This window comes from Aulonocara sp. 'chitande type north' Nkhata Bay, linkage group LG13, assembly GCF_057382095.1.
Source record: "Aulonocara sp. 'chitande type north' Nkhata Bay isolate Kocher_YH1m ecotype deep benthic linkage group LG13, A_spYH_male_GT1.1, whole genome shotgun sequence".
NCBI classification, from domain to species: Eukaryota; Metazoa; Chordata; class Actinopteri; order Cichliformes; family Cichlidae; genus Aulonocara; species Aulonocara sp. 'chitande type north' Nkhata Bay.
Window position 1 is genome coordinate 25,083,610 of NC_141356.1, and position 20,920 is coordinate 25,104,529.

General features: G+C 44.6%; 1 protein-coding gene across 1 annotated transcript in view; it reads left to right on the plus strand.

Annotated features, from left to right (window-relative positions):
- zcchc24 (zinc finger, CCHC domain containing 24) overlaps window positions 1-20,920 on the plus strand; it is a 51,390-nt gene that overhangs the window by 22,110 nt on the left and 8,360 nt on the right. Inside the window, exon 3 of the mRNA XM_086259368.1 lies at window positions 18,317-18,481. Within this exon, the coding sequence (XP_086115494.1) occupies window positions 18,317-18,481 (165 nt within the window). The remainder of the gene's footprint in view (window positions 1-18,316; window positions 18,482-20,920) is intronic.

Here is a 20,920-nt window from a genome sequence, read left to right on the forward strand (position 1 = left end):
AAATCTTTTATATCGTAATCAAAGGCAGATGTATGCTGATGTCCCAGTTCAGATAGTATTGTGGCTACTGCAACCCCTAGGCTGCAGTGAATAGTATGTGGACGATTCATGGAGCAGGTGTTGTCTGATAAAAATCCAGATTAGACTTTTGTTTCTGGGGTAAAAAGAAGGTAAAAAGAAATTGAATTTCTTGGCAATAATTTCATGGTTCAGACTTTTAAGGGCTAAACGGCATTAGCTGTTTAAGGAACAGTTTTTTTCTCTTGGTGTAGCCCTTTACAAATTGAGATGGGGAAATTTTATTTCAGAGAAATGAAATAAAAAATGCATTTGTATTATCAGATTATTATTAATTTAGCCATTGTGCGTGTTTACTTACAGATGCTTTTATTCTGAAAAGCAGTTTCTAAAACCCACCCACGTGTTTATCCCACACCACTTTGAGCTTACATAACCCTGAGACAGAACCACACAAACAAATGAAAAAAGTCTCCAATAGTAAAAAAAACTTCTGATCAAACAAATCAAGCTGATTAACAATAACAAATCAGAAGACTGAATGAGAATGTTGGAACCAACTATTATATGCTTCTTTGTGTAGGTTTGTAAATTCATGCATTGTGTTTCAATAAATTATATATATATAATGATTTTAATCCATTGTATGTAACTTATATAATATCAAATTTGGCACAAACAAAATTAACAAAAAAAGGAGAGAAGGGAGAAACAATGGCAGCCAAGGTTTAATATGCATCATCAGAAGGACAACTTATTATCTGTAACAGTTTCATTAATGATCCGAACCCTCTGATTTGTGAGCCAGCAAACACAACCTTATTGTCATAATGTGTTTGTGTTAACTTGTTTTTCAGGATGACCATATGCACGGGTTTACATGCTTGGTGGCATAAGAAGTTTGAGTGAACCAAAGTGTATCCGACTGAAGTTAGGTGCCCTACATGATGTGTAATGCTGTGGTTTATATTTAGAGACAGCTGTAGAAGATAAGAATGCTTATTTCAGCAGTTGTAGATGTGGGGCTGTGAAACTACGATGTCGTTACTAGGCAGATACAAGCCCCTGTGATTATACTCAACAAAGCATTACTAAGGTTGTTTTGCTTGAAATTTTCCACTAAATATCTGCCTCAAAAGTCACACGTGCACTTTCGTTGAGTAAACTCAGTATATTACAAGCTTGATTATTGGCTCTTTGGCATGAGGAATGCTAAATTAAGTGAAAGGTGGATTCATAGTGAAAAATTCTATCTTCATATAGGCTAACAACAAGCTTTCTTTTGTGGTGTAACAGCTTCAACAGCAAAACCCGGGTGTAGTTTGAGGTGTATACACAGTGAAGTACATAACCATCAAAGTGTGAGGTTTTGTGTTTGAAGGCTCCATGAATGACATTTTAAAAATGTTGGCTGTACTGAAAATAGTCAGATCCCATGATTAATAGATATCTGTTGAGGAAATATTTCCTTGTCATGTTTAGGTGAAGAATCGGGCACGATTGATCCTTTGATCTTGCTTGATGTTTCACAGAGGAGAACCAGTTCTCAGGTTTAAACCACATCCAGGTTCCTGCCTCCCTCCTCCCCCCTGCAGCAAGCTTTCATCAAACCACTGAGACTAGCACGCTAACTGAAACCACATTAAAGCAATTAGAAGTCTTATCAGAAATGCTACGCTTAATGACCAAACCAAACAAAAACCCTGAAAGACTCAAAGCAAACATTGTGGACTGAACCCCATCCGCTGTATCTGTAAATCTATCTCTTTCTGAGCTCCAGCCAAACTAAATAGAGATCCTGAGACGAGGACACAAGAGCAGACACACATGCAGACGTATGGGCACGGACACACTCGCGCTCGGATCTGGTCTTCTCTGTTGCTCGCTGAACGATGTCCTGTGGGATGCGGAGAAGGCAGAGCGGGGCTTGAGCTCCTCCGCTGCTCCTTTGTTTACACTGATGGTTTCCAGATGCTAGGTAGTGATCGGAGCGCTACGGAACGCTGGGGAGCAGCCCAGCAGTTTAGGGTCTGTGCCAACAAGCTGGGATTAAGGCAGCTTTAACTTTGATACTTGAAAAAAAATCACAGCTTTGTTTTGTAATAATTTTGCAATTGTTTCCAATGAATGACAGAGTTTTTCTTATAAAATTTAATTATAAATTATTATAAATTATTCCTTTGCATGTGGCAGTCATAAATGTACATGCTGTTGTCTTCACTGAATTGGAGGGGGGGACATGCAACATACAATGACGTCTTAGGTCATTAAGTGTAATTATTAGTCACAATATGTACACTTGGATTAATTGCATCTGACTGTAATTAACATATTTGTTTTACTCGGTAATTTGACTGCATGTTTCTTTAAACAGGCTCCAGCCAGGCGTTTCTTCTGATGCTGATTGCAAAGAGAGATTTTGCACCCTATAATTTTCCTCTACTTGTTTTTCTGGGGCAGCCTGAGTATATTGTCTGTATTCTATGTTGCCTTATTCGGGGAGGGGGGGGATTGTTTTCATAAACAGAGGTGCATTGTGCCCGAGGGAGGGCAAATTTATCACTTAAACACCTGTTCCTCCCGTCACTTTGAGCCACTTTTCCTTACAGGCATTATAAAGAGACAGCTGCACCAGCAAAGGAGCGAGAGAGAGGTGAGAAAGATTGCAGGGGGGGGGGGGGGGGGAGAAAGAGAGAGAGAGAGGGAGAGATGCACGGAAAACAGTGGCTGTATTTAGAGCTTGTAGTGCATGGTGGGATTGATAAACAGTTCCCATAATGCACCTGACTGAGGTTCTGGCATGAAGTCGTGGCTGTTTAGTCCAGCAGCGGAAACAGCCAATAAAAAAATGCTTGTTCTGTGTGCAGTGGGACACAGCTGAGGTGGGGACAGTGTCATTCTTGTGAGAGTCTTGGAGCAGTGGCCATCTGCACGCCCTCACTTGGCTCTGAGTTCTGACTGACATGGTGACGACTGCATCCTCAGATCTTTATTCTTTAGTTGCTGTGATGTTAAACAATGCGGGTAGTGATGGTGGAAGCAGATGAAATGGTTTAACTAAGACATGGGGAAGTGAGACGAGTCAAAGAGTGCCGCTCTGATTTCCTTCTTTGTTTTTCTAGGTACATGTGGATAGAAATACCACTTAAGAAAATGCAGCGTGTGAAAGTATGAAGCTTTAACTGAATAGTTTCCATGTTTCACATATGACTTGCTTTGATGTGGTCAGCCCAAACCCAATGGCGCAAAAACACTGTTTTGTCAGAATTATTTTCATCCGAGGAACCCGACAAATGTTTTTCTTTTCTTCCTCTTCTGGTGTGGTTTTTACAAACAACCTTAGGCTCTTCCTTTTAAATGTGAAAGGGAAGCTTATGTTATGAATCACTGACCTGTCTGCATCTCGGGGATCATTTTAACTTTGTGGTGTGTTAATGGTATCATCAAATCATACCAAAGAATCTCACACAATGAACTTCCTTGTAAGGGAGAAACTTAGCTTTGTTTGTTTGCTTCTATGTTTTAAGATTTATGTTAGATAATCATTACCTATTAAAACAATAGCTGATAACTTGAGATGCACCAACTGTGAAATTACAGTACTGTGCAAAATTCTTTAGACTCATTTCTTTATATTTTGCTTGGAAAGTTAAAAACAGGCGGAGCAGTTGATTGAAACATGTGCAGACATAAGTGTAAATACAGTATATTAAACAATCTTCTCCTTCTGGAGAAGGAAGCAAAATATAAAGAAATAAGGGGTCACTTGTCACAGTTGCACTGTATTTGCTGTATTACTGAAAACGAAGTGCATTTGAGCAGATCTAAATTCAGAAATAGAGTTCTTACACATTTTTCCAAATTTGTTTTCTCAACTAAATCTCCTTCACCGAAGCCTGACTGATATATCAGTGAGGCCAATATATCAGCTGATATTAGCTATTTAACAATATATTAGTATTGAGATTTATGACGACTGATAAATATAAATTTAAGAAGTAAAGAAGAGATAGAAGAAACACCCTTTAACCATGTTACAAATATTGATGTTGCGTAGTTTGTCCACCAGGGGGCACTCTGCAACGTCCTTCTTGGGAACACGTGTTTGGAACGCCACTCGACTCAACTCAGGTTTTAGGGTTTACTTTTTTAGTACCTGCTCTATCGGGGTTCCAAGCGAGCCGAGTCTCTGTTTTGTTGTTTGTGTCGCGTAAAAATGACGTCACTGGACCTTCAGCTGGGTTGCCATAACAACCCCAAGCACATTGAGGGGGTACTCAAATTTAATGGAAAATGACCAAAAGTGAGTAGAGTCAAGATGACCTGAGTCGATCCGAGAAGCTACTAGTGGAAGCGAGGCTAAATACAACAACCACATCTGAGAATAAACAAGTCATTCTGGATATAAAACAAGATTACTTTTAAATTGGATTGCCTTGTCATAGTAAGGACTCATAGTTTGCTACTTATAACAAATATTTGGGATGTCAGTTTCTGTTTTGTGCGTCTGGAAAAAAAATATCGGCCCATATGTAGGCTTTTTAATGCACTAAATATCGGTATCGGTCACAGTAGAATCTGTCAGTCGCTGAAGTAAAGAACAAACTTTAAGTCTTGTTCACATATAAAGGAATTTGCTCGTTGTCACCTATCACTTTTTACAAACAATAACAACACTGGTTGTTATTTCAGGTTATGGCTGTTTTGTAACCTTCTTTCATACTTCCCACCCTGCCATATGTCGTACAGCAGTATTTTGTGCTCTTCAGTATCTCAGCTCAGTTGAAACTAGTTTAACTCAGTGCTCTTTTTGCTTTGCTTTAATGAATATTTCACCTGCCATTCAAACTGCTGAATTTTGATATTTTGTGGTCTCTCGTTGCTCGCTGCTATAGTTTCTTACTGTCTAGTTAAGCCGTTGTCTGCGGACTGATAATATAGGAAATCCAACTCAAGGTTAATGTCTCCTCCAATATGTTGAGAAAGTACGAAATCGCCACAACCTTGAAAGGAGACGTCTTTAGCATGATTCCTTTTTATGTTTGGTTTGGGAAGGACGTCTAATATTAAGTCTGGTGTCTGTCCACTCCCCATTGCTCTCAGCAAGGAATGTAAGATCAACACGAATGCAAGGTCAACTTTAGGCTTCAGACGGTGGTCAGGACCACATTTTTCCAGCGGTCAGTAATATAAGACATCTTTTAGAGATTTACAATGGATCAGAATTTCAGGATGGTTTTGTGGCACAATGGTATTCAAACTGCAATTTCAGAGTCAGATGCCTGGGCTGCATACCTCTCTCCATTTCACAGTATTACCTGATTTACCCAGAAATTTTAAGACGTCTCATTAAATGTAGTCTAGACTGTGATTTCTTACTTAAAAACACCTCTTAAAATGCAGCAATGTGCCAGTAATTGTGCATCAGATCCATAATATTGTTCTCTCTGTTCAACTAACGCGTGTGGAAGTGGCAGAACATTGGCGCAGCGGTTAGCACTGTCACCTCTCAGCAACAGGGTTTGAACCACCTGACCTTTCAGTGTGGAGTCTGGATGTTCTTGCATGTGTCTGCGTGTCCTCCCGTATTCTACATCCATGCATGTTAGGTTAATTAGACACTATAAATTGGCCTAAGCTGTGTTAGCCCTGTGAGGGACCTATGTCTTCTACCGGTAGTATAGGCTTTACCCTCCACGCCCCCAAATTGGATATGTGTTTAACAAAATGAATGTACGTGTCTTTAAAAATCATAAAATCAGCTCCCCCCTGAGAATTCTCTCTGCATTTCTCCACATGATAACAAGTCGAGTCCACCATAGTTTTGGCCAGCACTGCAGTGGTTAGTTAACGCCGTTTTGTTCCCCCCATCTCTCTCTCGCCCTCTCTCAGTCACTGAAATGTATGGCCTAATTGAAAGCAGAGGAGCAATTTTACGACAGCCCTCAGTGTTTCTCATGTTGCCCTTGCGGAGACCATCTGCTTTGGATTTAGATTTCCACCCTCCTTCTCCTCCTCCTCCGCTCCTTCTCTCAGTTTTTTCTTCCGTTTTTCCACCCTCCTTTGAGGGACTGAATTGAGGGTCTCTCCAAAAAATCATGGGGCTTGTGGTTATTTGTCCACTTTCCTTCTTTTCCATCAAGTTTTTTTTTTTTGACCAGCAGGTTTTCAGGAGACAGAGGCCGCTTCGAATTCAACTGTGACGTCAGCTCCAGTGCTGATCTCGGTCTCTTGCGTGCCATTTTTTGTCTCCCTCTTTGTTTTACTGTGTCTTGCACAGCTCTGTTTATTCCATTTAATGCACTTTGTGTGCTCATTAATTCTGTGATATTAGCCAAAGAATGATCTGTGCTCTTGTAGCAGAGCGAAACACTTGAGTGGGAGTAATGCAGGAAACCGAGACTTTCCAGTTACGTCTCGAGAGTGTATGAAAACCTGTGTGTGTAGAATTTGCCGAGAGTGTATGTGTGTCTGTGCCGGGGTGTTAAAGGGAACAAGAAGAGGAAAAAGCATTAAATTAGGGCTTGCTTGTGCCTGTGTGTGGCCATGTTTTGTGTCAGAGAAAGTGGGTATCACGTGTGCATGCTTGGTTTAACAGTTCAATGACCCATAATGTGTATGCGTGTGTGTGTGTGTGTGTGTGTGTGTGTGTGTGTGTGTGTGTGTGTGCGTGTGTGTGTGTGTGTGTGTGTGTGTGTGTGTGTGTGTGTGTGCTCTGATCTGGACAAGAGGAGGATATGGTAAACTAGCTGTTGTTATGGAGCATCGCTGCCTTGTCTAAGGCCACTGTCTTCCACACACACACACACACACACACATACACACACACGCACTGACCCTTATCTCAACACACAGGGCTATAGCCTTGCGGACTTAAACAAACACTAAGTAATATGACAAACACTGCTTGCAGCCTCCTAGCACAGATCCCCACAGGCCCATTTGCCGTTTCAAGCCCTTGTTTCCACTTGACGGACACCTAAAATGCTCTAAATTGGTCAGATATGTCCATTTAGCTTTTAACTTGTCACAAGCTTGAATGGTTTCAACTGTAGAGAGCAACGGAAAACAAAACACATCCTCCTGTGCAGGCTCATCTCCAGAGCGTTGCATGGTGTGATGACGCAATTCCATTAAATTAGTCATTGTATTGTGTCTGCTGTGGACAGTTTGTAAATGTTGTTTTAAAAGATTATTTTCCTGGAAATGAAGCTTAACTAAAACATTTTTGCTCAGTCATTAGTGTTTACATCTGTGAAAACCGATGTAAATAGAAGGACAGGTCCTGTATGTATGGAAGAAACACAGCGCCTAATTCATTAATTAAACTCGTTCTTCGTCTAAGACCACCATGAGAGGCGGGCGAGTTACAATGGGCTGACAGCAGCTGACCACAATGTGAGTAATACTCAGATTTATGACTTCAAATGTCCAAATAAATTCTACAGTACTTTGCAGTTGCACAAAACTGAATTTCAGACTGTGTGGAAGGCAGATGTGATGAGAAATTGGTTCATTCACTGCTTTTTCACTCACTTTTTGCTCTTTTATCAACTTGATGTCCATATTGTTGGACAGACGCAAGTTTCTTTGGTCATTTATTTGTGTGTAATTAATTTTCTAATGAGAGGCTGAAAGGCAGAAGAAAACAAAAGCACTGAGATTTGAAGGACAGAGCTGATTGGTTTGCAGAAGGAATTGATGTGAAAATGATTGGACCAGAGTATTGACTGCAGAATTAAGTTTGACAGTGTGGGCAAGTGGAAGTCATGTAAAGAATAGGCTTCATCATATACAAAACAAAAACAATTTTTTTCATTGCAAAGTATTATTTTTGTAAATGATGACTAAACTCTGGAAGTCACAGCATCTACTCTGTCACTGGAAATAGGTACAGAATATGAACTGAAAATGAGCTGCTATACACTTGCCTTCACCTACCAAACAAAATGTTAGCATGTGGCTTTGAGTGTGCATGCGACTATTTGCCTTCGCCGTTGTGCACGTGATGCACATGCATGAGAATGCTGATAAATTGGCTAATTCTTGACTGACTGATCCATCAGTACATTGATTTTATTGTACACAGGTCCAAAACTAATAATTGTATTACTGATTTTTATTCATATTAATTAGGGCTGTGCGAAATGACCAAAATCTCAGATCCCCGATATAAGACAGTTATCATCCTGACAACGATATAAATCCCAAAAATGTAATATTTTCTGTAAATTCTGTGAATCTCGGGCAAGTCGACTTGCTTGAACTTTTTCCAGCTGGGCGTCCTGCACCTGGAGTCGACTGTTTTAACCGATGCATGAAACTATATTTTTAGCCATAGGTTGTAACGGCCGCCGTTTTCTTTGTATTTATTACACGGCGTGCTGTGGGGAAAAGCCTGTTCTAACGTTTGAGTTTAAAGTTTATTTTTTAGCACCTAACGGCTCGTTTTTGATTCTCATCCGTAAGCACTCTGCATACTTTTTCGCGTGATTCAGTTTATTTTGAAAAGTCTCAACAGGATCTTGAGCTTTATTGTGAAAGGTTTACTTGGAAAAGAAACAAGCGGGCAGCGGAGCCACGCGATGGTTCCCTTTCAGTCGATTCACTCGGTACAACACATAAGCATGGGATATCACGCCCTCGCGTGTCCTGGCTGAAGAAACCTTTATTCACGCCTTTACGGCAGATGACGTGTGATGACACGCGCAAGGCCCCGCCCGCACATATAGCCGCTGCCATCACCGTCATCCCTCAGTTCTTACGCTCTTCACCTCGCTGAGAACACCTCTGCTGAGTTGGGCTAGCTAGCTACTGCTAGTTAGCTCCGTTGTCTGCCAACTTGAACCTAGCTTAACTGCCCCTGTTGGTGTTAGCCTCCACCGCCCAGCTGGTGCGTAGGCTGCCCGCGGAGCGCTATTTTCAAGTTTTTCTTGTGCAGCGTTTCGCTTTGCGTTTTGGGAATGGACTCCAAACCGAAGCGAGCAAAGCAGAAATCTTCTGTTCGCCCCTGTCCTCAGGGATGTGGTTTCTCTTTGCACGACAGCGACCAGCACGATGCCTGCCCTGTCTGCCTGGGGATCGTCCACGCTAGGAGAGCGTTGACGGAGCCCGAAGCTTGTGCGTTTTGTCGCCAGCTCCGACGCTCGACCCTGGAAAGACGGGTGACGTTTGTGGAAAGAGTGCTGGGACGCTCGGCTGTCGCACGGCATGACCCTCTTCTTTCCGAGTCTGGAGCCCCGGCTTCGTCCGAGTCCGAAGACGAAAATTTTCAGGTCGATGTCCCCGCGATTAGCTGGGCTGACCACATGGAATACGTTGACGGGTTAGCCGATGACGGACCGGAACCATGCAGGAGCGCTGACGGGCTTCAGCCTGGGTTGAAGCCCGCCAGCGCTCCCCAGGAAGACGATGACGTGCTGGACATCGGCCTGGACATCCATGGTTTGTCGGAGGATGAGCAGGAGAGCTCATTGTCGACCCAATATGCCGCCGCTGCTGCGCCGGTCGGCCACGATGACACCTCTCTTTTCTCCCTGTTTCGCCGTGCCGCTGAGAAGCTGCAGGTGGACTGGCCCTCTCCTCCACCAGCTCGGAAGCCGTCGCGGTTTGCGGGTTTTTTCCTTCCACCGGAGCCCGCAACGGCCAAAAACTGCCTCCCCATGTTCCCAGACTTTCTCTGCGAGCTAACAGCGTCATGGGACAAACCTCTGTCTACCCGCGTCACTGTGCCCGGCTATGGACAGTACATGGAATTGGACGGCGCCGAGGGAGCTGGTTTAGCTAACCCACCCCCTATGGAGCCGTCTCTGGCTGCTTATCTGGCCCCGTCCCATAACCATGGTGTCGGTGGCCCCGCAACTCTGCCGTCCAAGCACTGCAGATTCTCGGCCTCGCAGCTGGAAAAGATTTATCGGGCTCAGGCCGGCACCGCTCGAGCCATGAGCTCCGTCACCATGCTCCAGACGTACCAAGCAATGTGCCTGGCGGAGCTTGGATCGCTGGTTCCGGAGGACAGCCCGCTGTCACCTCTTCTTAACGAGGTTAGAGTCACCACGGATTACATCCTCCGTGCGTCTCGCTGTGCAGCGCTCTCCCTGGGCAGAGGGATGGCTTCGACAGTGGTGGCGCAGAGGCACCTGTGGCTGACCCTCTCCGACGTCCCTGATAGAGACAGAGCTGTGTATCTGGACGCACCAGTGTCTGCGGCTGGGTTATTCGGACATTCACTTGAAGCCATTCAGGCTAGATTCGATCTGAGGAAGAAGCAGACGGAAGCTCTGCGCGACATCATCCCCAGACGCCAGCCCCAGCCCAAGCCCACTGCTAGCTCTCACAGGCCCGCCGCTCCTCTGACAGCTGGCAAGAGACCGGCGCCCACTGCTGGAGTGGGAGGGCCGCCGGCGAGAGCACGTACTCCGGCCCGAGCTCCACGCCAGTCGGCCTGGGGCAAAGGCCCTCCCCCGGGCCCCCGACGGGACCCGACGCCCAGGAGGAAGAAGCCTCAGCCCTCCTAGCTGTGATTGCGAGTGGGGAAGGGATCCGGCAGCAGGGAGACGCTGCTCTTACCCCTCTGTTGCCGCACAAGAGGTGCTGCTTAAGTTCTGTTCAGGTTGTCAGCCCCAGAAGGCGCTGCACTTCCCTATCGCGGTCTCCCAAGCACATAACCCCTGCACACGGTTCAGATGTGTTGAATGTTCAAGCGACCACATCGAGTGTTCCCGCTGTTTTTCATTGTTATGCCCCGGAAAAGGTGCACCCAACAAAATGTATAAATGTACATGTTCCCATGTTGCAATCAATAAAGAGTGTTGTTTACTCTCAAACAATCTCAAATGCTCAACCTGCAGGCGAAATGAGCCAGGTCAGGCAGGGGATGCAGTCCCCTGCAGACACACTGGGGGGCGACGGCGCCCCGCCGTCAGTGCTGCAGGCCAGCCGGCTGGCTGCTCACTTCCCTCAGTGGCGCGCTTGCGCCCCCTCTCCGTGGGTGCTGCAAACCGTTGCCATGGGTTACCGGTTGCAGTTCCGGGTCAAGCCGCCTCGTTTCCAAAGAGTCGTGAACACGATTGTCAACCCCGAGGCAGCCTTGGTACTCAGAGAGGAAATACAGGCGCTATTACAGAAGAGAGCAATACGGGTGGTCCCCGCTTCGGAGACGGACAAAGGTTGGTACAGCCGTTATTTTGTCATTCCGAAGAAAGGGGGAGGGCTTCGTCCCATCCTCGACCTGCGAGTCTTGAACACGTACCTGCGAACGTACAGGTTCAAGATGCTAACACTCAGACAGCTCCTGAGTGCAGTCGGCCCGGGAGATTGGTTTGCGACAATCGATCTAACAGATGCTTATTTTCATGTCGCTATACACCCGAAACACAGGCAGTTTCTGAGGTTTGCATTCGAGGGCGTAGCCTACGAATACCTAGTGCTGCCGTTCGGGCTGTCGCTCGCTCCCCGCACCTTTACGAAATGTGCCGAGGCAGCGCTAGCGCCCCTCAGGAAGAGGGGCATCCGCATCTTGGCCTACCTGGACGACTGGGCTCTCGTGGCTTGCTCCAGAGAACAGGCGGAGACGCAGCTGTCGCGGGTTCTGTCACACATTCAGACACTGGGGTTCTCTGTGAACTTTCAGAAGAGCTCGCTAATCCCAGGTCAACAGATCGCTTTTCTCGGTCTGGAAATATGCTCTCTTTCCAGCCGCGCACGGTTGTCAGAGCACAGAGTGGCCGCGTTTCATCGCTGCCTCGCTCAATTTCAGCTGGGACGCAGACTGCGTTTCCAGACGATATTGCGCTTGTTGGGCATGATGGCATCTATGATCGCCGTAGTGCCGCTTGGGCTGTTGAAAATGAGAGCGTTTCAACGCTGGACTCTCTCTCACCGTTTGTGTGCTTCGCGTCACCTCCGGAGGAGGCTGCCGGTAACTGCGTCTTGCATGCTAGCTCTCCGTCCTTGGAGGGAGCCCGGGCTACTGCACCAGGGCTCTCGGATTGGGAGGGTGTTGTTTCGCAAGGTGGTGTCCACAGATGCTTCCCTAAGTGGGTGGGGAGCGCTGTGCGAGGGTGCGTCAGTGAGAGGGATCTGGTCCGCGGCTCAGCGCCAGCTGCACATCAACCACTTAGAGCTGTTAGCAGTGTTCTTAGCTCTAAAGCGTTTCCGTCCAGTCCTGCAGGGCCAGCATGTCTTAGTCAGGACGGACAATTCAACAGTGGTGTCTTATATAAACAGGCAGGGAGGAACACGCTCTCTTCCCCTGTTGCAGCTGTCTCGCTCTCTGCTGTTATGGTGCAGTGTTCATTTTCTGACTCTAAGAGCCACCCATGTCCCGGGCCACCTGAACCTGGGGCCGGACCTTCTCTCCAGGGGGGGTCCTCTGGTGAGAGAATGGAGGTTACACCCTTCAATAGTGGCTCAGATTTGGGATCTATTTGGCGAGGCGCAAATAGATCTTTTTGCTTCCAGGGTGAATGCTCACTGCCCCCTGTACTTCTCCATAATCGACCACGATGCACCCTTGGGCTTGGACGCGCTAGCGCACCAATGGCCAGACGTGCTCCTGTATGCATTTCCCCCAGTGGAAATGATATCTCCAATTCTGGAGAGGGTGCGTCGGCATTCCCTCTCTCTGATCCTGGTGGCCCCTTGGTGGCCCGCGAAGTCGTGGTATGCAGAAATAATCAGCCTGCTTGCAGCAAGTCCTTGGCAGCTTCCTCTCCGCAGGGATCTCCTCTCTCAGGCGGGGGGGGGAAGTGTTTCATCCGCGCCCGGATCTGTGGCACCTTCATGCTTACCTGCTGAGAGGTTAAACTTGGTTGCTAAGGGTCTGCCACCTAGTGTGGTAGCGACGATTCAGAGCGCCAGGGCCTCGTCTACTAGAGGCTTGTACGCTTACAAATGGCGAGCCTTCGAGCGATGGTGCCAGGACCGCCACACTCTCCCATTTCAGTGCTCTATTGTGGATGTTTTGACATTCCTGCAGGAGCTGTTGGATAAAGGCCTTTCATTTTCGACGATCAAGGTTTATTTAGCGGCTATATCTGCTTGTCATATCGGTTTTGACGGGGTGACACCAGGTGCGCATCCCCTCGCCGTGCGTTTTCTGAAAGGGGTTCGCCGGCTGAGGCCCGTGCTTAAGTCCAGTGTCCCGGCTTGGGACTTGTCTTTGGTGCTGGAGGCCCTTTGTGGCCCTCCGTTTGAACCCGTTGAGTCGGTAGATATGAAACTTCTTTCGTATAAGACCGCATTACTTCTCGCTTTGGCCTCGGCGAAGCGAGTGGGGGACCTTCATGCGCTGTCTGTGCATCCTGCCTGCACACGGTTTTCTCCTGATGGCCGCAAGGTCGTATTGCGTCCGAATGCCGCCTATCTTCCCAAGGTCATGCCTGCATCTTATAGTTCAATGGAGTTTGAGTTGCTGAGCTTTTGCTCCCCTCCTTTTGAATCTGAGGAGCAGAGGAGGGTGCATTCTCTTTGTCCGGTGCGTGCGCTACGCACCTACATTGAGCGCACTCGGGATGTGCGTTTGTGTGACCAGTTGTTTGTCTGCTTCGCTAATCCGAATAGAGGTAGAGCTCTGTCCAGACAGAGGCTGTCCCACTGGATTGTAGAAGCTATCTCGCTGGCATACAGCACCGGAGGTTTTGCGTTGCCCCACGGGGTGGGAGCTCATTCCACCAGGGGGATGGCGACCTCATGGGCTCTTTTTGGAGGGGTGCCTGTGGCTGATATTTGTGCAGCGGCTAATTGGGCGTCGCCGCACACTTTTGTGCGGTTTTATCGGTTGGACGTTACGGCCCCTTCGGTGGCTCATGCTGTCCTTTCTGCTGGGTCTACCACTCACTAAGGATGTGGTGGTCCCGTTCCGGTTCGGTGGCTGCTCTGCGGGGCGTGTATATAGGTCCCATACTTATGTGTTGTACCGAGTGAATCGACTGAAAGGGAACGATTAGTTATGTCTATAACTTCTGTTCCCTGAAGGAGAGGAACGAGGTACAACACAGGGTGGCCCCACTGAGCAGTTGGCTCGGTGAAGAGCGGCTATCGAACTGAGGGATGACGGTGATGGCAGCGGCTATATGTGCGGGCGGGGCCTTGCGCGTGTCATCACACGTCATCTGCCGTAAAGGCGTGAATAAAGGTTTCTTCAGCCAGGACACGCGAGGGCGTGATATCCCATGCTTATGTGTTGTACCTCGTTCCTCTCCTTCAGGGAACAGAAGTTATAGACATAACTAATCGTTTTACCGTCATTGTTGCCAACGTAAAAACAGGCGCTTGTCCGTCCATAGTGTGGTTATATATAAGAGAACGAGAGAACTTATTAATAAAGCCACTACAGTAACCATCAAAACGATGAAATTTTTTTTGCTGTAAACGGTTTATTTTACGACACCACGAAACAAACGATAGCGTAAAATGAAACGATAGACATTTTTATATCGTCATCCGATATATATCGAACAGCCTTAATATTAATTAAATACTATTTTATTTAACCTAAAAAATGTAATATATTCAAAACAAACTTTATTTATCAGGGACTTGTTAATATTGAACAAAAATTGCGATATCATACCTTTAAAAAAAATATATCAGTCTGTATTGATATATATATGATATAAATCAAATCACTATTTCTGTCAAGCTTAAAGATTCATTTTTTTCTCCTAAGTGAAGGCTTAAGGTTAATTTTTATTTAAATAATATTTATTTTCAGTGTGCATACTGTAGAGCATTACACAACAGTGTTTTATAGACATTACAGAGACATTAGCGATTAGCACTGTAACCTCACAGCCCTGAGTTTGACTCCATCACCTGGCCTACCGCTATAATCTTATAATTTTTTTGTATAGATAGATTTTTTTGGAAACAAAAAAACAAATAGACAAAAATACGTAGGTATTACCTGCCTTTGTGTGGACATGCTTCCAACATCATTTACAGTGCATGCTTTGCTGCTTCTTTGTCTGTTTTTAAATAACCAAAATATGTCCACACCACCAAATTCCTCAGACCCTTCTTTTCAGCAGTGTCCTTGTCTTTTGAGCTGTTGTGTTCAGTAAGTTTTTCTTAACATTTTCTGTTGTTTGCCTTTTATAACACTCACACACACCTAACCTACTGGTGTGCATGGCTGAAGTAGCCCAACCATTAGCACATATGCTGTTCCCCCTTGACAGGATGCCAGTACTTCACAGGACAAACACCTCCGGCCTGTTTAGGACAAAGCTAACAAGTCCGTTTTTGGTCTGTTGGAAGAAAAACACACAGGCACAGAGAGAACAAGCATACTCTGCACAGAAAGGACCTCAGGCGACCATTAGATTCAAAGAAGAATCCATTGAGATGATGCGTGGCGCTTGCTATCAGCAAACACAGATCTTCAGATCTTGATTTTGTAGAGACAAAAATGAAATTGACATAAAATGATTGTCAACAAATGAATGTAATTATTATTTGGTTTCTATATTCTATGTGCATAATACAAGCATCTACACAATGATTGCGAAAAGAGTTTGAGCTAATCTGAGATGGCTCAGCTGCAGACAGAGAGCGCGATGTGCAGCCAAAGGTCAAAGCCGGGCCCTGGAAGCAGCATGGAGCAAGAGAGGAATGGTCATGAGGAGGATGAGTGCTGTTTCTGTCCTGCTGAGATCTGGCTACAGTGTTAGTGAGAATTTCTTTTTCTAACAAACAGCTGCACGAGGAAATTACCGCTGATTATGTTCAGATTTCTAAATAAATCTGAATAACAAGGGGGTAAGGTAGAACCTCCTTGGCAGTACACCTGGTACACTGATGATTTTGTTTTTAAACTCAGAATAGTCAGTCGTATTTTGTTGCGTGTGATAACGGTCAATCTTGCCACAGCTGGTTCTTGTACTTTAAAATTAATTTTTAGAGTAACAATGGCAGCCTGTTTATAGCTGGATTATATAACAGCTAGCTCATTTGGAGGAGTGTTCAAACAAAATGTTGCCATGGCATTGTCTCCAAGATTGCCCATCGATTGCATCAAGACAACGCTGTCACTGTATAGCGAGTGGTGTGGTGGGAGCCAGCAGAAGTCAGATTTTCCAGCTTGCATGCTGTCACAGTGGGAGATGCAAAGCTGACAGTGGCTTTGAGGTCATGCTGTTGAGGGGCCCGATTGAAGCACAGCCGCCATTACTTAGTATTGGCTTGCTGCTGCTGATGCAAAGTGCTGACGTCTGTTTGGAGAAGCCACATGCTCCTGATTAAAGTTCTTATTACTCATACATGGGCTAGGACAAAATAAGTGAAAACCAGGAATACTGATTGTACCCCCTCCTCCTCTCATTCTTGGTACCCCTTACCCCCCTTACCATCTATTCCAGAATCTGCAAGCAATGTCTAAGTTATGATGAAAACAATCTGCAGTCGCAGGGACTCAAGAGTGGACTGGACAGGTCTGATTTCAAGTAAAAGGCGCAGCATTTCCTAACTTCCTGGAAAGCTGCCAGCAGTTTCATGCTTTGCATGAGGCTCACTTCTGCCTGTTGGATCAGACTTTCATGAAAAAACATATTTTTTAGGTTTTAAATAAAATAAAGGACTTCCTTGGTATTCTATTTACAGTGTTTACTTCCCAAAATGAAGATATTTGTTTACCCAGATAGCCCACTCCCAGCCTGATGATGACTATCACTTGTTCTGGGATGAGTCTTCATTTTTATTTCAGTAATGGAGCTTTAAATTGATTATGACAAGTTCTGACAAAGTTACTAATCAGCATACATGTGGGTTTCTTCTGGCAAATGTCTCGCAGTCATTGCAGACATGCTTCTAGAGGAAAAATTTGTCTGTTTTCCCATTGCTGCTATAGTGGCTTAAATAAAGTTGCCAACATGAAGTCATAGAGGCGGCTCCCCGAGAAAGAACTGCCCTCGGGCTTGCGCTTTTTCATGGCTGACTGACTGTTCGTAATCATCTCCCTCACGAGAATCGTTGGGAGTAATTTAACACAGATGTAATGAAAATTAATGTCAATTACAAGACCGCAAACTGTGCCAAAACTGTTTGTAGGAGTGTCCTGTCTGATGAAGGTGAAAATATTTTAGCACAACAAGGATGGACACACCCTGCTGTCATCTCACCATCTCTTATTATCTGTCCATCTTCTGGACTGAAAGAAAAAAAACATTTTTGAAACATTTCTATTTCATATAAATTTTTAACTACATAAAGATATGGACTGTATATTAAAGATGAGCAACGTAAACCTGCAATATATCTAATGCACAGCAGGGGGCTACTCTCATGGTTGCAAAGAAGTCCAGCTGTGCAGAGAGCATAACCCTACTTGTAACTTGAATTATCTCCTCAGTAAACACTTGAACAAATTTATGGTCGTTGCTGCTTTCAAGTTCTATTACACGCAAGAAGATGTTTGTTTAGTTTACCTACAGAGTATGAAAAAAAAAAAGTGATGCAGTGTGCAAAAACCTGGCTAAAGTCCAGTTTCTTTTTCTTTTTTGCCACTTATTTTATCTGTCTTTGCTTATTTTCTATAAATTTTTAACTTGAAGATGCCAAGTGATGTCCGTTCTTTGAATTATTGTGGTTTAGCAACCACGATCAAACCACTGATTGATGACAATCCACACAGAGTGGAAAGCTCGCCAGCATCACTGAGGCCTTTTGTTTTGGTTCGTAAACATATTTTTCCCACAAGTGTTTCCACTTCTTCGTGCATTTCCTGTTCGGATAGTTTCATAAAACTCCAGGAATTTGCTGACATTAGTGAGTCCTTATCTTCATGCTACGATTACTATTCCTTATATTGAGAAGATGATTGTTATTCTCTCAGGTTAGGTGTGCACGTCAGGTTACGCCAAAAGTTGTTGCGTTTACGACGCTGACGCATAAATCCCCTTTAACGAGGTACGTTTCACTGGCCGACTGACCGGGTCACACCCCTCTGCATGCGTAGCTGCGCTGTGCTGGCGTTTTCCCCTCACAGCTGAGAGATTTGCTGGATTAGGCTCTGGGGAAAATAATGTGATTATTCTCATCAGAAACTGTTTAATAAACTACATTTTTCAGACATAGTTTTAAAACACAGTGTCATTGGTTGGATGCTGTTGTGTGTGTTATATTTGGATGGCTTTTCCTGTGCTGCGTTACAAATAAAGGGTTTGGTACCATGTCACTGACAGGTCGATACCAGTCAGATCTACCCCTCCTTCTCTTCTGGCTTCAGAATGAGGCTTTAAATATATGCAGTCTATAGCTTCCACATGTGCAAGCATCTTATTCACTTTGTTCTTTACAGGCCAGACCCAAAGGTGAAGGACTGACACCCTACCAAGGGAAGAAGAGATGCTTTGGAGAGTACAAGTGCCCTAAGTGTAAGAGGAAGTGGATGAGTGGCAACTCCTGGGCTAACATGGGACAAGAATGTATCAAATGCCACATCAACGTTTATCCACACAAACAGGTATGTAAGCCTGCATCACAGCACTCATGTCCTGAGAATTTGCAGTTGAGTTAAAAAAAAATTGCTCATAGACATCAGGCTTTGGTTTCCGTGTTGTTTTGATGATATTCCAGATGGCCTCATTACAGTAAAATAAAAATCCCACCACTAATAATTGCTTTGGTAATAAACCAGCATTGACGAAACTAATGAAATTTCCTGACTGATAAAAGTTTGGAATTATACACTGAATGCCATCAAATGCTAAAGCAAATATTTCTGTATTAATGGGTCTCAGACATAAACTAACTCAGAGGGAAGTCAGACTTCCAGCTGCAGAAATCTGTCTCACATTTAATAATAAGAAGGGAAAGCACATAAAGCAGGATTCTCTGGAGTCATTTTTCAAACAACACTCGAAGAGAAATCTGTTCAACTTAACCTCAAATAATCCTGGTAAGCAGCTGGGTACGGAGCTGGAGAAAGAATCGTGTCAGTTTTATATTTATCCTCAACACTTCATCTTTTGATATGTATGCTTTTTCACATTCTTCTAATTCCACTTCCTGAAATAAAATTAGGATCGTTGTCGGCTTGAGGCCTGCTCATTCTCAGAATACCACAACTGTCCACGCTTTGCTCTGTTAACACGTGAAATGAAGCAGGAAAGGGACATTTTGTACATCTGTCGAGCATTAACGCCATTCGGAGCCTGAAATTTTATGCATAATTTATTAGAAATCTCTGAGATCTTACCCAAACAGCTTACCTGTAGTCATAACCACAGATAGAAGTCTGCACACACTTTGCAAGAGTTCAAATATGTCTTGGTAAAACCTGCTTTGTTCCCGAAACTGGTGAGAAACCCTCACTCTGCTTTGAGTCTTGTGGCAAAGCTGCACACAGACAAGCAAATTCTCTGCATTTGCAGTGTCACCCACTTAACATACCCCCCTCCCCTTTCCAACCCGGTCAGCAGTTGAAACAGACCACTAACCTCTGTGTCCTTGAGTATCAAAGAGCTCAGCACAGCTCCTTCTCAGGCTGCGGATTCCCATAAATGAAAAGAATATGGATTTTCCAAACACATCCTCGAGTGTTCAAAATTTGGTCCTCTTTAACGTCATACAGACATGAACTTTCGACCCTTTTGATCGAGATTTTAATTTGTACCCTTTTAGATGTCAAACTCAAGTTTTTTGTCACCCTCACTTTACACAAAACAGTCTCTCTCAGTCCGTCTCTTCTCTTGTAGCTGCAATAAAGCCAGTCAAAGCAATTAAACGTGTAAGTCATCAGCTATTGAAGTTAGGTTACTTTAATTATTCTTAAACTGAAGTGTTAAGCAGTTATTTTATATTTTGTATTGCACATTTCTAGGAGAAAAACTTGCCTAGAGTACTTTCCTGTTTTTCTGTTTTATCTGTTCCAATAAAGTCACACTTCAAATTTGGAAGTTTGTTATCAGTGACAGTAGGTCATTGGAAAAGGACAGAAAATGACCTTCGTTTATTTGTAAATGTTGCTGCCTCTAGCATTTTAAATTCTCTTGATATATTGTGATATAATTTTGAGGTTTTATTACCCACCACTTTTGGTCACGCCCAATCATAGCATCTTCAGTTCAGCCATCTTTCTTTTTTTCTTTTTGTCAGCACCACTGGCTCCAAACTCATACATCAGCAGGAGTCACTACTGTCTTGTAAACCTTCCCTTTCACTGTTAATGCTGCCTGTCTGTCACAAATCACTCCTGACACTCGTCTCCACCCACTTCACGCCACCTGCATTCCCTTCCTCACCATTCTGTGTACAGAATTTGCAGAATGCAGAATTTTGCTTGGTTTCCCCCCTCGGATCATTTACCGCTTAGATTCAGAGAAATAATCTGCCGTTATCCTTTAATTACATATTATGTTTAACTGACCAGTATTTCTGGGGCCGACTAGCAAAGGCAGCAAGGTTTTCACATCTAGTCAACTAGTCACGCATATCCTTAGTACATTTTGCAACATCTAGTGTTTTACATGCGCTGCTGTCATCCTAGATAGAAGATAGGGAGCTAACAGCTAGTACAAACTGCAGTACTTAACCGCTTTTCCACTAGTACCTACTCTAATCTACTCAACTCAGCTCTACTTGGTTTCAGTTGTTTTGAATTACAATTGAGCACCACCTCAGTGTGGGTGGAATCGTTATAGCAAGGTGGCCCAAAAGTCATGCTGCTCTGATTCTGTCGTCACTCACCAAGCACAAAAATCTGCACCTTGTTGTTGGACCATGGTGTTACTTTGTGCGTAGCCATTTTCCTGTCGGTGCTGGGTTTCAAAAATGGCTGATTTGATTCTTTTGAAGGAGTTGCTCTCGTGACCCATCCACTGACATACAGTCGGTTGATGTTGCATTTTAATCTTGGCAGCTCGCTTGAAACCCCGGCAAAGTAGGTATTAAACACATACCT